Below are 17,791 nucleotides of genomic sequence, written 5' to 3'. Positions count from 1 at the left end.
TTTGCTGTCTACTTATATTTGTAATCTTTTATTTGTAAGCTCAATTTAGAGCTCAAAGTTTTCATATAGCCTATTGCATTCAATTAATAACAAGTGTGAATTTTATGGAGTTTCCTATCTTTCTGGACTTATTAAAGTTGTGGAACTGATTTGAGCTCTTGCCTGTTGCAGTTACACACTATATCTATTTTATTTAATCTTTACAGTCCATTGTCTGAAATTCATCATGCCTGCTTCAGGTTTTACTGAAATGCACATACCACAAATAGGCCAATTATGCCTGACATGTAGGTGTTTTGTCATAGGTCAGTGCATCCCGCTCTAATATAAAGATTGATTTGAATGTGTCAATCTTTTTCATGTAGCTTGTCATATACTGGAATGCTGTGATGGCCTTGCCCAGGATGTCATCAGCACCATAGGGCAGGCATTTGAGCTTCGATTTAAGCAATACTTAAGGTGCCCCTCTAAGATACCTACTTTCCACGATAGGTGAGTACGGTTACAGAAGACTGATAAAGAACATTCTTTATTTTTACTTTATAAAATATGCTATGGACAAATTTGCTGGAGATGAACAGGATTTAAATGCTTCAAAAAGAGATTTCTGCTGAATTAGCAAAGGAGGGCTTGCTTAATGAATCTGAGAGGAGCAGAGTCATTTTAAAAGAATGGACTAAATATGGATTTCACAGTGAAATTACTCAAAGTATCATGTGTTTTCCATCGTGGTTAATATGCAGTGTTGGATGGCCAAGAATGAATATTATTTGTCACATTTTATCATTCTTGTTACTGTGATAGCAGCTCCGTCAATTTGGATAAAGTGAGCTAGAGTTGCTGGGCTTCCCAAATGATCAGTGATGTTTCACTATTTCTGGTATTAGCTGGAGTAAAGGTTTTAGGAATGTAATGTCTCATAGACAGGCTTTGACTGCATTGTTCTCTAGAGTAATAATGTCAGATTTGTTGGCTTTCACACGTTTAAAATGCTGTGGTATAGCCTTCTGTTTCCTTTAGTGATCTCTATTTTTATCATGGATCAGTATATGCTCAGTAACATTAGAATAAATCTTATTTCTTACATAAGGGTAAAATGAGCACATTTATGAATGTGAATATTAAATGCTATTATTTCTATCTGGAAGCATTCTGTACTCACTTTGGAATGGAATAAATGACTGTTAAATGTAGACTGAAAGCACAGATCCTATCTCATGACTTCATGAAGTTCTTCAAGATTTACAGTGGTGATAGTACAGACATAATTAAAGACAATGTTTTAGGGCTTAGTCAGTCAATCAAGTAATAATATTACGAATGCTACTGTGAGTTTGTTTGTGGATTATTTAATGATCTTTAAAGCTAAGTTTAAAAAAAAATAAATCATTTTTCAGGCTAAAGAATTTCATCCATTGCAAAGGGAGATGTAGATAAAATGTATCTAATCAGGGTATCTGCTGCATCATCCTGGCCAATGATGGTAGCTGAATTTTCAAAATAATATGCAATAGTGATCCTCTCACAGCCTGTCTTAACATGCTGAAAGTATTTGTAAGTGCTCTGCAAGTGACACACAAACTCAAGCACTCACTTTCTTACAGGGTGCAGAGTTTTGATGAGTCATGGATGGAGGAAGAGAGTGAGGCAGCAGAACATCCCTATTACAACAACATCCCAAATAAAATGCCCCCTCCTGGTGGCTTCATTGATGCCAGACTCAAAGCAAGGATTCCCACTGCTGCAGACACAGCTCAGGTCGGTGCCTCTCTGCCCTCTTGCTGATGGATCCAAAATTTACATGCATACATATATATATATATATGTAAAGTATACTATATATATATATATGCATATATATAATATAAAATATATAATATATATTATATGCATATGATATATGTATATATCATATATATGTTATATATAAGATATGTGCTATATGTAATATATATGTTATATATTATATTACATACACATATATATAATTTAAATATATATATATTTAAGATGGATTTATTTGGAACATAAATGTATGGTTAGTTTCATATTTAATGGGCATTGATCTAGGAGACAACAATTTAAGCATTTGAGCAAAGGGAGTTGAATTCTTCATGGTGTTAAAAAAAAAAAAAAGTTCAGAGAAGAAGCTGGAGGTTACTACAGTTTTAAGCAACATATCTGTCTCAGAGAGTATGAATTAAGAGTGCAAACAAACTAGAAACTATTTGATACAGAAGCTTCTATACAATCTAATACAGTCATTGCTAACATTTCATTATGCTAATAACTCAGCAGCAACTGATATCTAGCCAGGTTCCTAGGTAGGTCTTTCATCTCACACTGAACCGAAGCCAGCTTGGATATTTCTACCAGCGTTGCTGTCAGAGGTTTGACTCTTATCCATATAACCACTTAAGAGGAGTTTTGAGATCCAGTCCAATTCTGTTTAAATCTAGAGGGGCCTTGACTGAAGAAAACATATTCCTGTCAATATCTAAGTGAGTTCCCTGGTACCAATGTGAGTCTTTCAGCTCATGTTTTTGAGGGTGTTTGGGGTGTCTACTGATCCCTTGTGTGGTTTCTAAGAAATGGTTTTCCCAGCCACAGTTTGTCAGGGCTGCCTGTGTGGAGACAAACATATTGAAGGCAATGATGTATTATTTGGGATTGCAGGGGTTGATAAAGCAGGAAGGAGGGAAGTTTTCATGAAGGTCACCAGTAATGTCCTACTCCTACACAAATGTTTTCCTGAGATCTATATTCTGACACAATAATGAATCGGAAATAAAGAGTGGGAGTACACAGAATACAGCCAAGGAAATTGTCCAAGCCACTCATAATATATCAGTGTTTTAATGGTAATTGCAATTTTCTTTGTACATGTGTCCATTCTAGTCTGCAGCAGGAGTGGGAAGAGAGCGGATCTATTACCAGAGTCGTCACTTAGGAGACAAATTCAATGAAGACTGGCATCATGAACCTGTTAAGCAAGGTGAGTCTTACCAGTTTGGGTTGTAATGTATCAGGATGTCTTGGGTGGGCAAAGCACAGAAATGTCTGATGCCTTGAAGACTTAAGTCAATGAACTGCACTTTGTTGGTCCCCTTTGTCATGAATTTTGGTGTTGACATCAGTGAAAAGTGTTTGGTAAGTATTCCTGGATGAATTATTAAATGCACACCTTCACAAAAACTTATATTTTGCAGAACACTTCCTGTACAGATTTGCCCCAAACATTCAGCTATCTAGCTTGTCTGAAAAGTTCATGGTATTTAAAGACAAACTTTTGGTCTTTTCATAAAATCTGACCCACTAGGATATGCACAGTGGATTTTCCAAAGGTAGGGTACAAAGTCAGAATCTTCTTAGGAATGTAGAACAATGCACGTCTGTATATAATTTGGGCTCTACACATAACAAACACTGCATGATTTTAATATTGCAGTTTATGAGTTATAAGCAAACCACTTCAAAACATCTGTGTCAAATTTGACCCCTTCCACCTTTACGTGACAGCTTTGAGGTGTCTTGGGTGGACCATTTCTTTTCAAATGCCAGAATACGTTGTCTGTTGTTAATGTACACTGATTTGGGAACTTTGTTTCATTTCATCCCCAATGAGTCCCCAGCTAATTTGAAACTCACAGTCTTGATTTACAAAAAATACCTTTTCTCCAGAATAATTAAAAATAAAATTCACTGAAACACTGTTACAACTGTTTTCAATGGCATATTGTTTCTATTAGCTTCAGCAGTTACTGTCTTTCTATCTTCCATTCCAGGGAATTTTAAACCTGTTGTGATGGGTTTTGATATTATCATCTGTTCATTCTAACAACATAATTATGTAAAAGATAAAAAATAATAAATAAATAAATAAATAAAATAAACCACCATCTCTTGAATTTTCCAGGATCTCTGGATATTTATAGTGTGCCGGAAGGGAGATCACAAGTAACTTCAACAGCAGAGATGCCAACTTATGTGAACACCCAGCATATAAATATGGAAGCTCTATTGGCACTTCAGGCAGATGCTGAAAGTACCTTCAGTGGAAACGCAAATAATACCAAAGAGAGTAGCCCAGAAAAGGATCTATTTGACATGAGTGAGTTCCCTTCCTTTTCACTCCCTTTCTAGCAAGAGACTTTATGTATTAATTCTGTATAAAAATAATCCTAAAATTCTCCAGATTAAATTTTAGTATCCCTAGTGAAGTCACAGTGAGCCTTAGAATTCATGGTGGTTTCATATCTGACTGAGATAAAAATAACGGTAGCCAAAGATCTGAAGCTAATTTGTATTAGATCTGTGTTAAGCTGCAGTCTATGTTATCCATAGCATCATGGGTAACTGTGCCAGAAGGAAAATAAATCGGGAGCCCTGTCATGCATGAAAATGAAGGAGTGATTGACTGGAGAACTAGCTCCTTGCCTGTCCTGTGAACTTGTTTCTAGGAAGTCAATGCATACTGCATTTGACTTTGTGCAACAAGAAAATTGAGAGATAAAAGTAAGTTCTCTCTTCTTCCAGGTACGTCTACAGCCCTACCTAGCCGTTTATTTTACTTTTGAAGTCAACTTTCCCGGACTCAGTGTCACAGCTATAGTCTTCAAATAAAGTTTTAAGCATCAGTCATAATTTTGATGCTGATGATACCCATATACAAGGTTTCCAGCCATGAGCAGATACTTAACAAAAAGTATGGGGAAAGCAATTTGATGTATAGAAAACCTTCCTTGTTCTGTTCATCTTACTTCCATTCAGTTGCTGACACGATTTATTCAATTTAGTTCATATTATTAAAAGGCAGTGAGACAAAGCAGTTGATGCCTACATGTTATCTGTAAAATAACATATCTACATTTCTGTAACTTCAGTCTACATGAAACTGTCTTCCTGGCATGTTTTTGCTGAAATGTGTCTCTGTTTCTACAGCAAAGATTTTGAACTGAAAGAAAGGGGGAGGTGAAAAGTTAAAGAGTGCACCTATCTATCAATATAGTTCTACAATGAGAAAAGTCTGCTGACTGAAATGATGGATGTTAACCTTAATTTCTAATAACCATGCCCTTATAACATGGACAAGCTTACCTCTATATTATACACATTCTTTGCCTAAAAATAAGACAAACTGATTTCTCATCTTGCAGCCTGCATTAGGCTTTATTGACCATTGGATCAAAGGGAAAAGCATTATCAGAAAGTATGTCAACTAGTCCAAAGTCAGTGGTTTGTCAAGCTAAACATGTGGAGTAGTGCAGGCTGTAATGTAGTGAAGACATAAATACAAGTCAGATTTAAGAAACATACAACTTAGTTTAGATAATGCTTAAATCTGTGACAGCATACTATTTATCCTATCTCTCTGAACTAAATTAACTTCTCAGTGTCCCCACAAAAGCATGGCTATGTACCCCTAGCCTCTGAGCAGTCTACTTATAGCATGTGTGTTGCTTCACAGTACTGCTCTCCAGATGTTCTTTAGTAAGTTTAGTGGACTCAGGAAAATGTGTCTTTTTAATATGTGCTAGATGGGCAGTTGAAAATCTAAAAGTGCAAATAGCATGTGGTAGGTCAGTAGAGCCTATAATGAAACATACACTGACCTATTTACTATTTCTGCAAGACTGTTGAGATATGCAATGACACCTCTTTCCATTCCACTCTAGGGAAAGTAACACTGAGTTCAGGATTCAGCTGAAGTTTAAAAGATTACTTCCCAAGGGCTAATTTCAATTAGGTAAATCACAATAAAGGTGTTAACCTGTCTCTGTGTCCCAAAGTCCTCTTCCTAGGCTGAGGTTAGGAGTAAGCTGAGTAATAACAGCGACTGATCCTTTCCAGATCCTTTCCATGGGCTGGAGACTCAGTAATGGATAATGAATATATAATAATGGATAATATATAATAATGGATAATGGATAAATGAATATGTTCCTTGAAGAGAGACCAGATATGACTATAATGATTTTGGGTACCCATATTATGCAATTTATTTTAAATGAAACTGTCTGACGTAACCTGTAAGGCAAAAAGAAAGCTTTGCACTGTACCAGAGCACACAAATACAGATGTTGACAATGGCCATTAATGAAATAAAATCAGTACCTTTCAAATGTTTCTGCCAATATTCGCTCTTAATTTTTATCACTGTCTTTGTGTGCATAACACACGTTTTTAACATATTATACTCTTAATGCATGTTTTACTACATGACAGATCAGTAAGCTTTGTAGCTTTGTAGTATGTTTTTTTTTTTTTTTTTTCAACATGATTTAACTCTTAATTATCTTGCACTTGTTTCTATTTCTATAACCAGAACCATTTGAAGATGCCCTTAAGAACCAGACGCCTGAGCCTGTGTTGAATAAATCCACTTCCGTTGAATGTACTAGTCCTCTTTTATCCAGAGCTGCTGACTGGACTACAATGGAAGAGCTAAGTACAGAGCCATGGTATCAAGGAGAGATGAGCAGGAAAGACGCAGAACAGCTGTTAAAGAAATGTGGAGATTTCCTTGTGAGAAAAAGTACCACAAATCCAGGTTCCTATGTGCTGACAGGCATGCAAAATGGACAAGCCAAGCATCTTCTTTTGGTGGATCCAGAAGGAACCGTAAGTGCTGATTACAGAGTAATACAGGCACTTTCTGACTTCTGTATTTTTTCAGAATATGTTTAAACTTGTTTACAGCTTAGGCACAACTGACCAGAATGACAGCTTAATGTAAGGTGTCATCACATCCAATGCTCTCCTGATACCTAGTAGAAGACATAGTGCATGCATACATGCACATTTCAGGGATAGCAGAAGACCTCCCGCATAACATCTGCAGGAGGTCTCAGGGACCTGGTTCCCTATCAATGTCAAACTTTGGCCACTGCATTATTAACTTAGTCAAAAGTGTAGCTAAGTCCCTTTTCGGTCTTCTAGCTGAGAAGTTGCTGGCAACTGTGCAAGTTCAACCAGCATTTGTGCTGGGAATTTCCACATGATCTCTGTCAGTGAGGACACAGATCAGGCCCCCCAAAGCCATTATATTTCCCCCCTGTTAAGGCCATGAGACGACTGGAGTAAAACTGTGCCACATTGGGGTAAAATTGCTATATCTGTTTGCTGCACAGGCACTCCTTTAGCTGATGAAGCCTCCCAGCAACAGAACAGCAAATGTAAAGAATTCCTGTTTTTGCATCCATCTGTCGTGCTTCTGGGGGAGCTGAGCCTCACCTGAGAGAGCATTGCCACACATTTCATTCTTGTCCCCTGGTAGCTGACAGATAGTAACGCCTCTTCCTCTCTAAAGGACAGCTTTAAAAGCTGGAAAGTAAACTCCTGGGAAGGAGGTGGCTGTTTAGCATCTATTTTATCTGAGAAGCCTGCAGAAGGAAGACCAGCAGCAGAATTATGCTGGTCCTGCAGACTACCACACTGCAATGGCCACAGTACTTGCCGGTCTACTTACTTACCTTCACCACACGAGGACAGTCAAAGAATGTTTTTAACACTTTTTCTGCGCCATCAGCCAGGTCCCGGGCTTGGCCAGGAAGCCAGACCCTACGCATCTTTGGGAGCAGTCTCCTTCTCTAAAATGTTGACAGCTGCCTTGTGACCCTGCAGGTCTCATAATTCCCCCTTCAAAATAAATGCAGAAATAGCTGCTACAAGGTGTGGACGTGTCCCACCAGGAGCTCTGGAAGCCAAAAAGTAGATGTGATATCTCCTGTTCCTCTCACTGGCAGGGTTTTACCCAGGCCTGGGACAGTTCCTGTTCACCATCTCAGCAGGGCTCACTGGGTTTTTCTGCTGCTCTGCAGCAGCTTCAGCTGGCTTGGAAGGCAAAAGTGACGACAGTGTTTTCATATCTGTATTTAGGTTAGCTGAGCTGTCTGTGTGATTTGTGGGGTCCTGCCACAGCTCCTCAGCAGCCTTGTTTGTGACTTGTCAGAGAGAAGAGTCGTTCATAAAACACTGGCGTGAGGCAAGCCTCAGCAGTGCTCCAGTGGCATGTGTTTTTCCTGCCTGGCCTCTGTGATTATTTGTAAAAACTGGTTCATAAAGAGTGCTTGAAAGTCAATTCACACACAAATTATCAAGTGGCATGTTACAACTCCTCCAGGTGTGTTTCCAGGGCAGTTAACTGTGCTGCCACTTCTGCTCTAATCCAGCTCACAAAAGATCTCTAGTTTAGATAAGGGATGCGTAAAGGTTAGTACTGCAGGTTTTCTACTGGGTTTAGGATTGAAGCTTGAGCTGTGGTGATGATGGTACATACTACTGAGGGTGAGAAAGCTCTCACCTGAGTTGAATGGGCTGAAGATGTGTTAGTTTGAATATAGGTAATGAAAGTTCTTGATGTTTTAAAGATATCTTAGTTTTGAAAAATATAGCTTTGAATAATTATAGAAAGTAATGTTCAAAAGTAGTATGTTTGAGAAAGTATGAGAGCCAGCTGGTTTTCTTCAGCAACACTGCTAAATGCAGACTCAGTAGATAGTATAACGTGCTGTTGGTGTTGTTTGATACTTTCTTTTCCTATGACATTGTGTCCCAAGTTCTCGTAATTTTGCCAGAACTTTATTGTGAAGACTGAAATATTTCAAGCAGGGTGCCCACTGCAGCATAAACTGTTTTTTGAAAGTTTTAACAAATGTCATTATCTATTTTCTATTCTATGATTTTTTAGAAACATTCAAGGAGAATAGATGCCATGCTTCATTTTAGAGCAGTGTTCATACCATTTTGCTTGAGACATTGTAGAACTATCCCAACACAAAAACATTATCACAACTTTGCTCTGCATGTGGAAGCTGTATGCTGTAAGTTGTTTTAAACATAAGAAGGAAATGTTCTGGGAAGATGAGGTTATATAATTAAAGATAATAAAGATTAAATTAAGTTAATTAAAGATGTTTTGTAATATTAATTAGGTCTTGGCCTGCCCTAACTTTTGACTGTTTTACCTTGTAATATCAGTTTTCTCTTATTGCAGCTGTAATAATTCACTTAGCAGGATTCCAGTGCAGAGTACTGGTAAACGGACTAGAAAAAAATGACATTCCCTACCCTAAAGTGTTTCACTTTCAAAGGCCCAAACATGTACCATGCAGCACTGTGCAAACTCAAGCCAAACACAAGTGGTGGGTGGTTCACTTTCAGAGGAAGGGAATTTCCCAGTGGACACCAGAGGGTTTTTTTTTTGTTTGTTTGTTTGTTTTTTGTTTTTTTTTTTTTTTTTTTTGGCATCTCAAGAAGAAAGGCTTTGCTGTGGGAAACACAAAGATACTGAAATGCACAGAGATGTTCTGGCATCCCTGGATGGATATCCCTTTTTAATAAAAAGGTGAAAGTAGTTAAAATGAACCTGTAATTTCTTGAAAAAGAAAAAAAGAAAAGCCAGTCTAAAAATTGAACTTAAAGTGAAACAAAATGATGTATGGAAAGCAGACTAGCTCATAGATATCTTGCTGAGTATCTGTTTGGAGAGACTAAGGAGAGTCAGAGACAAACACACAGAGACTAAACAGCCAGATTTCCACTGCTTTTGATGAGAGAGTGATCTGTCTCAAATACGTAATTAATGGTACATTTTTATTTTTAGAGAATTTTGATGCAAAGTTTTGGGAAAAAATATTTTGCTCCTTAACTTGTTTTCTTGCATCCTTTTTTTGAAGGTTCGTACAAAAGACCGCGTCTTTGACAGCATAAGTCATCTCATCAATCATCACCTTGAGAATAATTTGCCAATAGTTTCTTCTGGGAGTGAACTCTGCTTGCAGCAGCCTGCTGAGAGGAAACACTGACTCCAGATAACTCTTAGTTTTTGTAACTTGCAAGTTTTTGTAACTTGCAAGTTATAACTTGTGGAAATTGCAGATCTGAAAACATGTATAAAAAAAAAAAATGGAAAGAAAAGAAAAAAAATAACACACAAAGCAAACAACAACAACAAAAACACACACACACACACACCATATTCCCATATGTTTCACCAGTATATTTTCTTTAGGTTTAAGAAGTTCTATTTCACACAGTTTACTTGAAAATTCTCAATGCTTTATGTGGACTTGAAGTCACAACAGAAGGTTTTCTTAAAAATTAATTTAAATAAAATTGTTCTGATCCTCAATTGTGAATATTGGTAGTGTATATATACACACACATAATATATAAATACAGTATATATTTATATTTTTCAAGTCAGTCTGTTGATGGTATAGAACTAATCTTCTGTGCCATGTGTTTTTAACAGAAGAAAAATGCCAATTGTGATTGTTCAAATAAAAATAGAATACAGCAGTCTCAATTTTTGAGAGAGCAAATATCGGGCATCTTATTTATGATTTTATGTAAGAAGCACAATAATGGGGATTACAGTTGGAACATGTATCTTAAGTACCTTGGAAAGAGACTGAATTGAGCAACATGAATTCCAACTCAGAAATTTAGCATAAAAGGATTTTTTTAAAGTGTTATTCAGTGTCATAGATATCAAAAGCATTTTCTTTCTGATGTCAAGTCTGAATTCCTATATGATATTACTCAAAGCATTTGTATCTTGCTTTAACAATGATTTGGTGTGATCTCGCTGTGTAAAAGGTGTATGCATTTGATTTTTCTAATGATAATACAACAATATTCTGCAACTTCAATTTGTTAATTTGAATGGTAAGATTATTTATAAATAGTTCTCTGGTTATGGTGAAGATCTAGGTGTCCTTGACTATCAGTTTCCAGTGAAATGTTATATACTGATTAGGCAGTTTCAATAACTTGTAATTAGTAAATTTAATGCAAGACTTCTGTGGCTGGTTAAAGACATATCTGAAAAATCTTTTAGTCTTATGGATAGTGAAAACTATTATGACTCAGTGATCAGTTTTGCAAATGGTGTCATTTGCATTTATCTAGTTATTAGGTGCCTCTTCCCAAAGTATAACTTGATTTTGACCTTCAGCAAGAGATAGGTATTGCAAATATACAGCTTTTATCTAAATATGAAGTTAGAAATATACACTAAAGATGCGTTTCTGACAGATGTTTCTTTGTCTTTTGGTATTGGGAATTGTTTTAGTGAAGGTCTGTACTGTTCAAACAAAAGTACTATATTAATTTTTTTTCATGTTTTATGAGCCTTAGTTCTTATTTATGTAAAATTATCAAGACAAATTCAATAGACACTGTTCCTGTAATGGCTAAGTTTGGGACAGAGCTATGATTTAGCTGTCAGCATTCAAAGGTCTTCTCTAGCAGAAGCATCTCAAATCAAATCATCAGACTTGATTTACAGTGGCCAAAAGTTGGCAGGCTAAGTCTAGGTTAAACACCTGCCTGTCCTCAAGTAGTCAGTTAGATTTGTTTTTAAGATTTTTTTTTTAAGTTTAAGAATTTTTTTAATTAAGACCAAACTGCTTGAAGGATTCACTTAGAATTCATTCAGATAGAATCACTACGTAAGTGAGAAAAAAAAAAAAAAAAAAAAGGAAAAAAAGAAAATCTTGTACCTATTTCTTGTACCTCATGCTTTGAAATATGGTCAAATTGCAACTTTGAAAGACTTTTATTTTGGTTGTTCTCAAGAACTAAAATTATTAAGGTACCTAAGACTATCATGTGACCCATGAAATAAAAATACATTTGATTATGTAATCAAAACATTCTGAAACCAAATGAAGACATTTAGTGAACCAAATGCTTCTGATTCATTTTGTTGCAGATAGTTATTATCTGATGTTTCTAGGTCTGGATGTGAGCTGAAAGGAAAGGAAAGAAAGTAAATACTGCTTTGCAAATTACCATGACACTTAAAGTCTTCAAATATTTAATTCTTAAAATATGTTTTTTCCTTTTACCAAGTTGGAATTTGCAAGGAAAGTGAAAAGATCTTATAGCCAAAGTAGTACCAATCAGACTGATTTTTTTTAAGAGTATCTGTTCTTACCATATTGCCCATTGAAGTATCTTTGTTGTCTCCTTTTTCATCGTATGTAACACTTGTCATTCCGGTCTCCCACTTTCCTACAGACATGTCCTGGAATGTTTTTAGTATGATATCAATAACTGTAACAAAAGGCCTCTTTTGTACTTCAAATATGATTGTGTATCACTTCCGCAATAGTCAGGTGCCTAACTTCTTAACCTGCCTTCAAAAATCCCACCTGCTGCCTATCTCTGTCTTGGATTCTTAAGTATCCTGCCAGTGCATGCTGGGAAAAATATGGCAAGATACAGATGTATGAATGAAGGCACAAAACATCCACTGAAATAAGCAGATACTTTTTTTTCCTTTTTTTTTCCTTTTTTTTTTTTTTTTCTTTTTTTTTTTTTTTTTTTTTCTTTTTTAACCATTACCCCAGCTCTAGCTTTAATAGTTTAGCAGCCAAATAGCTGCATAATTTGGAAATTAAAGTTGATGGTAAGGAGACTTGATAAAGCTTGCCAGAAACATCAGTAGCTGTTCCCCAAACTACATTTCACAAACTCTGCCTTCAAGAAAATGTGTTTGTTTTAAGCTTCTCTTCCAGCACATCCCACTACCGAGCTTATCCACTGATAACGCAATGGTTACAGGCAGCTAGATAATATGTACTTTGGTCTTTGGTGGTGGTTTGGGCTTCAACATTTGGGCTGCAACAATACTCCACTGCCATAATGGCCTGGGAGATCCTGTCTGGCCACATACAAAGGTCCAGAGCCTTTTCTAAGTCACTGAAACCAAATGATCTTGAACCAACCAACAAGGAAGAGCAAGCATATGGGCAAATTAATGCTCCTTTGGCAGATCCTACTTTTTGTAATTGTCATTCTCATAGATTTGGCTTTCCACCTTATGAGAATGGTATAAAAACTGTATAGCCATTTCATTAGCAGGTCCACTACTGTTGTCATTAGAGTGAAAGAGACATTTTACATTGAGCTCAGCAAGAGAGAACTGAACCTGTTAGAAAGTCATTTCTCCTCATTTCTGTGAGGAGCCAACACTGCTAGCAATTTAAGAGACATAAAGCTATGGGACCAATGTTGTGTGATTGGCTGAAAACTGTACAGTTGACTGCATAATAATTTGAGTTGTTTAATATTTGCCTTTGGCTTTGAGTCTCCTTGCCTTTTGGTTTTCTTCTCTTTTATGCTGTCTCAAGGGCTATACATTTACTGGTTTTAAAAATCTAGTGATCATTCAGTATGATGACTCAAAGAGCCGGGATTTAACTGAAAGAACAAATTTACTACACTCACTAGAAATCACTGAGATTATACAATATTCAGTTATCCTTTTATATTTTCCCAGGGAATAGCTGAGAAGTCAGAATTGAAACTATTATCAGTAAATCTGATTATCTGTTTTGATTCCAGTTGTATTGCAACTATATGAACTATGGCTAATGAAAATTCATTAGATTCCTTTAAACAAGACTGTTAGAAGTAAAACAAATGCTTCTGATTGATTTTATTAAAGTTCTATATTAATTGTTAGGATAATAACAATTTCATAATGCTGAAGCTGAAAGTGATAGATTTGAGAGCTGAGGTATAGTCATGTTCCCAAAGTTTTAGTTGTTTCAGATGCTTCACAACCAATGAAACTCCAAAAGTAGAAATTGCGAGTTGAAAACAGAATTACCTTCTGGTTTCAATGGGCATTTGCACACTGTGAAGACTTCCAGGCTCCCTTCCTGAACAAAAGAGAAGGATGTTCAAGTTGGCTATGCCTAGGTGCAGGAGGAGATGCAATCTCCATGGCCTCTCTGCTCAGGGCTTTGCACATGAGGTGAGGGTAAAATGTTAAACTGAAGCTTCCCTTCACTTCAAATCCTACAGGATTCCCAATGGGAGCTGATGCTAGTTATATCAGATACCTCTCTGTTGTACTGTATTTGTTCAACAAAAAGCAGATGACAAAGGACATAGGCCTAGGACTGGGATTTGGTTGCAAAATGTGTGCTGTCATGTAAAGAAAAAGTTTGTTAATGGCCTGGTAAATGTCACCTTTTTGATATCCTGGCATCCCTCTTCTCCTTCACATAATAAACTGTTACTATCTTTGTTCCCAAGAACCACGTTGTGCAGTAAGAGGAGGAGAATTTATAAAATTTATACCACAGTGCAATTGTTGCTGACATATCAAGTCCCAGATACAGTATTCATTATAGAACTTATGCATATTTAGAAATTTGTAAGTAGTAAATGCTGCATTTGAAAACTGTATGAAATGGTAGATCCAAGAATTTTTATTGTAAACCATATTTGCATTAAGTCTGAGCTGATGTAATACATACACTTCTCTTTTTGTCGTCCAGACATTTTCAAAGTATGTCTGTATAAAATCTAAATTGTTTCATTGTAGTTACTGTCAAAAATATGTTGATCTGCACCGCCTTTTTTCAGCAAAACTATGATTGCACCCTCCACAAACCTATACTGGCTCAAAGCTGTCAAGATATGGAAAAAATCTTACTCAATGCTCTGTGCTCAGTCACTTATTCTACCCCCTCACTCAGTGTCTCACCTTGATCTCATCAGCATTGGGTGCAGCTGGAACATGTGCAGGCCTGTGGAGAAGTATCACAAAAAACTTGTCTGCAGTTAAAGAGACTTGGAAAAGCCAAAAGGTGAAAAGCTGCCTTGGGAGAGAAAACCCCAGGGTTAAGAAGTGTGAGGTCTGGAAACGTAAGCCAATAGGCATATGAGCCACTAATGAGAAAAGAAAGCTGCCGCCAAATTAAAAACATGCTAATTGTCTGATAGGGTTAAGCAGAACCTTGAGGAAGAGAATTGCAAAATACTTGTACAATGCCTAAGATTCGTCTCTTGTTCATCTGCATCCTCCAACATGAGCATCATGTATGGCTTCCACTGAGAACAGGCAGCATTATTTTATTATTATTATTATTATTTTAATCTCAGTAAGGGAGATAGAGCTACCGAGCTACATATTTTTAGAAAAAGCATTGTATAAAGGAAAAGCTAAGTAAAGGGTGCTTAAACCTTGTTTGACACAAGAACAAGCTGTGACAACCAAAAGAATAAGGAAATAAAAGCTAGGTGACTCATTCTGCTACCCCACTTTGAGGGAGCCAGGAAGGATGACTCAACTAATGAAGGTAGCCTCAAATTTTGAGATTAAGATGCGCAATTACAGTTCATGTAGTTATCGTGAAGGTCAAATAACATAAAGGATAAAGACAGCTTTCTCCAGCAGGCCTCCTTTTTCTTCAGTGAGGCAAAACTACCAAAACCACCCAGGCAAATGTTCATTCAGAAAAGGTGAAATTTTTCGTAAGTGAAGGATGTAAAGATTATAATTGGTAGAAGATATATATTTGTGTCCTTTGTGGCTGGACTGGTGTGATAACTGCTTCTAAGTAAAGTCCTGCAGAGTTAAACCTCAAAGGAAGCCAGGTTTCTTCTTTTGAGTTAAATGTTTTTCTTCGCAATGTGTGGACAGCAACAACAACAAAAAAGTGGCTATTTTACTGTAAAAGGGAGTCTGACTGTACATTTGATATTTATTAATATTTATTACTTTTAGAAATATTTTTAATTGAGAATTGCAGGAAAAATAATGTATGTGGAAATATTGTGATCATTTATATTCCCCCAAACTTTTGTGAATCTCAAGTTTTTGCTTGTCTGCTGATTGTGATATTCTGGTTATAGAGGCAAATTTTGTCTCTGAGAAAGTCTTTGAGCAACAGAATTTGGAATATGTGTCATGCAGCTGTTTTCTGATTATTCAGTTTGTATGTGATTAACCAAAGTAATAAAATAATGAGCACTGCTATCAACTCTAAATGTATCTAAAGTGGGACTGAGTCTGTTCTCCTATGCCCAGGTTCCCTATTTGTTTGTTTGTTTGTTTACTGTTTTTAACTGAAGACACACCTGTTTTGTAGCAGAAAAAAATAAAATCTGCAGGATTTACTTGGATATTAAATATTATTAAGCCAATGAACTACTCCCCTCAGTAGAAACAGACCAAAAATGTCAGAGGATGAGGTAACACGTGAGAGGGTTGACCTCGGTTACACTAACTGTACAGTAGATCAGCTTTATTTACTTTGACAGAGGCACCTTTGACTTCCATTTTTCCATTTTGCCAAATAACATTTTCAAGATACACATAATTAATCATACAGGCCCACACATTTGGGGCAGATGATGTGCTAACTTGAAAAGGTAGCTTTCCTGCTTGGCACACTGAGCAGGTGATGGTAGCCAGTTCCATGGTCTTTCTATGGAGAGTGACAGCAGGGACAAGGCCCGTGCAAGAGCAGCTATTTAGTGTGCTGTGGAGCAGAGAAAGCCTTTTGCTCTGAAGAAAGCTTAGCTGGGTTGACAGTACTCAAATTCTCTTCCTGCAATGCCAAAGTGGCACTTTATACATGTAAAAGTCCTTCCCTCTTACCCATTTGGAGAAAAGCTGAGCCTGGGGATGCCCCAGGAGGTTACATCACTCTTGGAGAGAAGAAATGTAGCTCTGAAGGCTGCAGGGGTGCCAGCAAGCCTCTTCATGGTGCCTGCAGCCCACGCAGGGCTGCAGATAGCCTCATGCATCAGTAGTGGCCAAGCAGAACCCCCCATCACTGCTGTTGTGCTTGTCCCATGAGTTTTGTTATGAGAAGGGATGGCCTTCAGGCCCAAAGTGGTCACTGTGTCCACAGCTCCCAGCATGGTTAAGGGGCCAATCTATCTAAATATATTGTTGGAAATGCTGGGTTAAATGGCATTAAGCCAGGTTGATGCCAGCAAAGCAGAGCTGGGCAGGGGCAGATCGGCTGCCCTCAGGCTCCTAGCTTTTTGGCACCTGGCACATTACACCCAGGTGTTCTTCACTAAAGCAGTTGGAAATAACAAATGCTTAAGGCAACCCCTACTTACAGTCACTTATTGTAAAATGTGCCTTTTCTATGGAACCGCTGTGGCCAGCATGGTGAGCGCTTTGAGTGGGCAAGCCCAGGGTCCGAGTCTGCTCCCAGAAGAAGAGGCAGAACCTTCCTCTATCTCCAGGGGCAGCAGAGCCACAGCCGACACTGTTCTCACAGATAGTGCTTTCAGGCACAGCACCTAGAATTTAAATCTATGCTTTCTATGGAAGGCCAACCCCTTTTTATGCTCCTTTAAAAGATGACTGCTACATGACAACTTCAGTTCAAAGGTCTGAGATTTAAATATATGTTTTCTAAAAGTTTAGGGTACCTAATGAGTTGAAAATGCTCTGTAAGACTGTCAGCAATAAAAGACTCTGGTGAAAGCTCCTCATGAAAAATTTTATTCTCCTTAGGTGGTTGGATTTGCATTTCTTTTGTAATACAGAACCAAAATAAATATTCTAATTCGTGAAATAATATGAATGAAAAGTGACTCTGCTTTATGGTTTTTGCTCCATGTAGAATCCATTATGAATGGGAGATCTGATTCAGATTTCTAGCATGCTTAAATCAGCCTAGATAATAAAAAGCTTGGATTCTGGGCAGCATTTTAAGGAATTTTCTGAAATTTTAGGGGAAACGAAGCTTATCCTCTATCTTTTTACATTTTCAAGGATAAGGAATCTTCCTGGTTGGTTATGATCCAGAACTATGATGCCCTCAATTTAATCTACTCTAAAATTTTTCTCTGAAACCTTCCCAAACCTGTGTTTTACCTAATACATCCAAGTGGGATGTACCCACAGGAAAAAAAATCTCTTTAGATATATTATCAGTGTTTAACATGAACCCATGTGTATTAGGAATCTGCTTAAAGTATGGCAGGGTAGTGAACTAGCAAAGAACAAACAAACAAAAAC

General features: G+C 37.1%; 1 protein-coding gene across 5 annotated transcripts in view; it reads left to right on the top strand.

Moving 5' to 3' along the window:
• SHC3 (SHC adaptor protein 3) overlaps window positions 1–15,924 on the top strand; it is a 66,612-nt gene extending 50,688 nt beyond the window's left edge. For all 5 annotated transcript variants that reach the window (XM_038170592.2, XM_038170591.2, XM_038170590.2 and 2 more), the window contains 6 exons: window positions 366–492; window positions 1,605–1,758; window positions 2,899–2,995; window positions 3,917–4,111; window positions 6,326–6,621; window positions 9,678–15,924. In XM_038170592.2, the coding sequence (XP_038026520.1) occupies window positions 366–492; window positions 1,605–1,758; window positions 2,899–2,995; window positions 3,917–4,111; window positions 6,326–6,621; window positions 9,678–9,806 (998 nt within the window). In that variant the 3' untranslated portion in view covers window positions 9,807–15,924. The remainder of the gene's footprint in view (window positions 1–365; window positions 493–1,604; window positions 1,759–2,898; window positions 2,996–3,916; window positions 4,112–6,325; window positions 6,622–9,677) is intronic.
• The last annotated feature ends 1,867 nt before the right edge of the window (window positions 15,925–17,791 follow it).

The sequence above is a fragment of the Anas platyrhynchos genome, chromosome Z (assembly GCF_047663525.1).
Source record: "Anas platyrhynchos isolate ZD024472 breed Pekin duck chromosome Z, IASCAAS_PekinDuck_T2T, whole genome shotgun sequence".
Lineage (NCBI taxonomy): Eukaryota > Metazoa > Chordata > Aves > Anseriformes > Anatidae > Anas > Anas platyrhynchos.
Note: the sequence above shows the minus strand (reverse complement) of the source record. Positions and strands in the feature narration are given on the sequence as shown.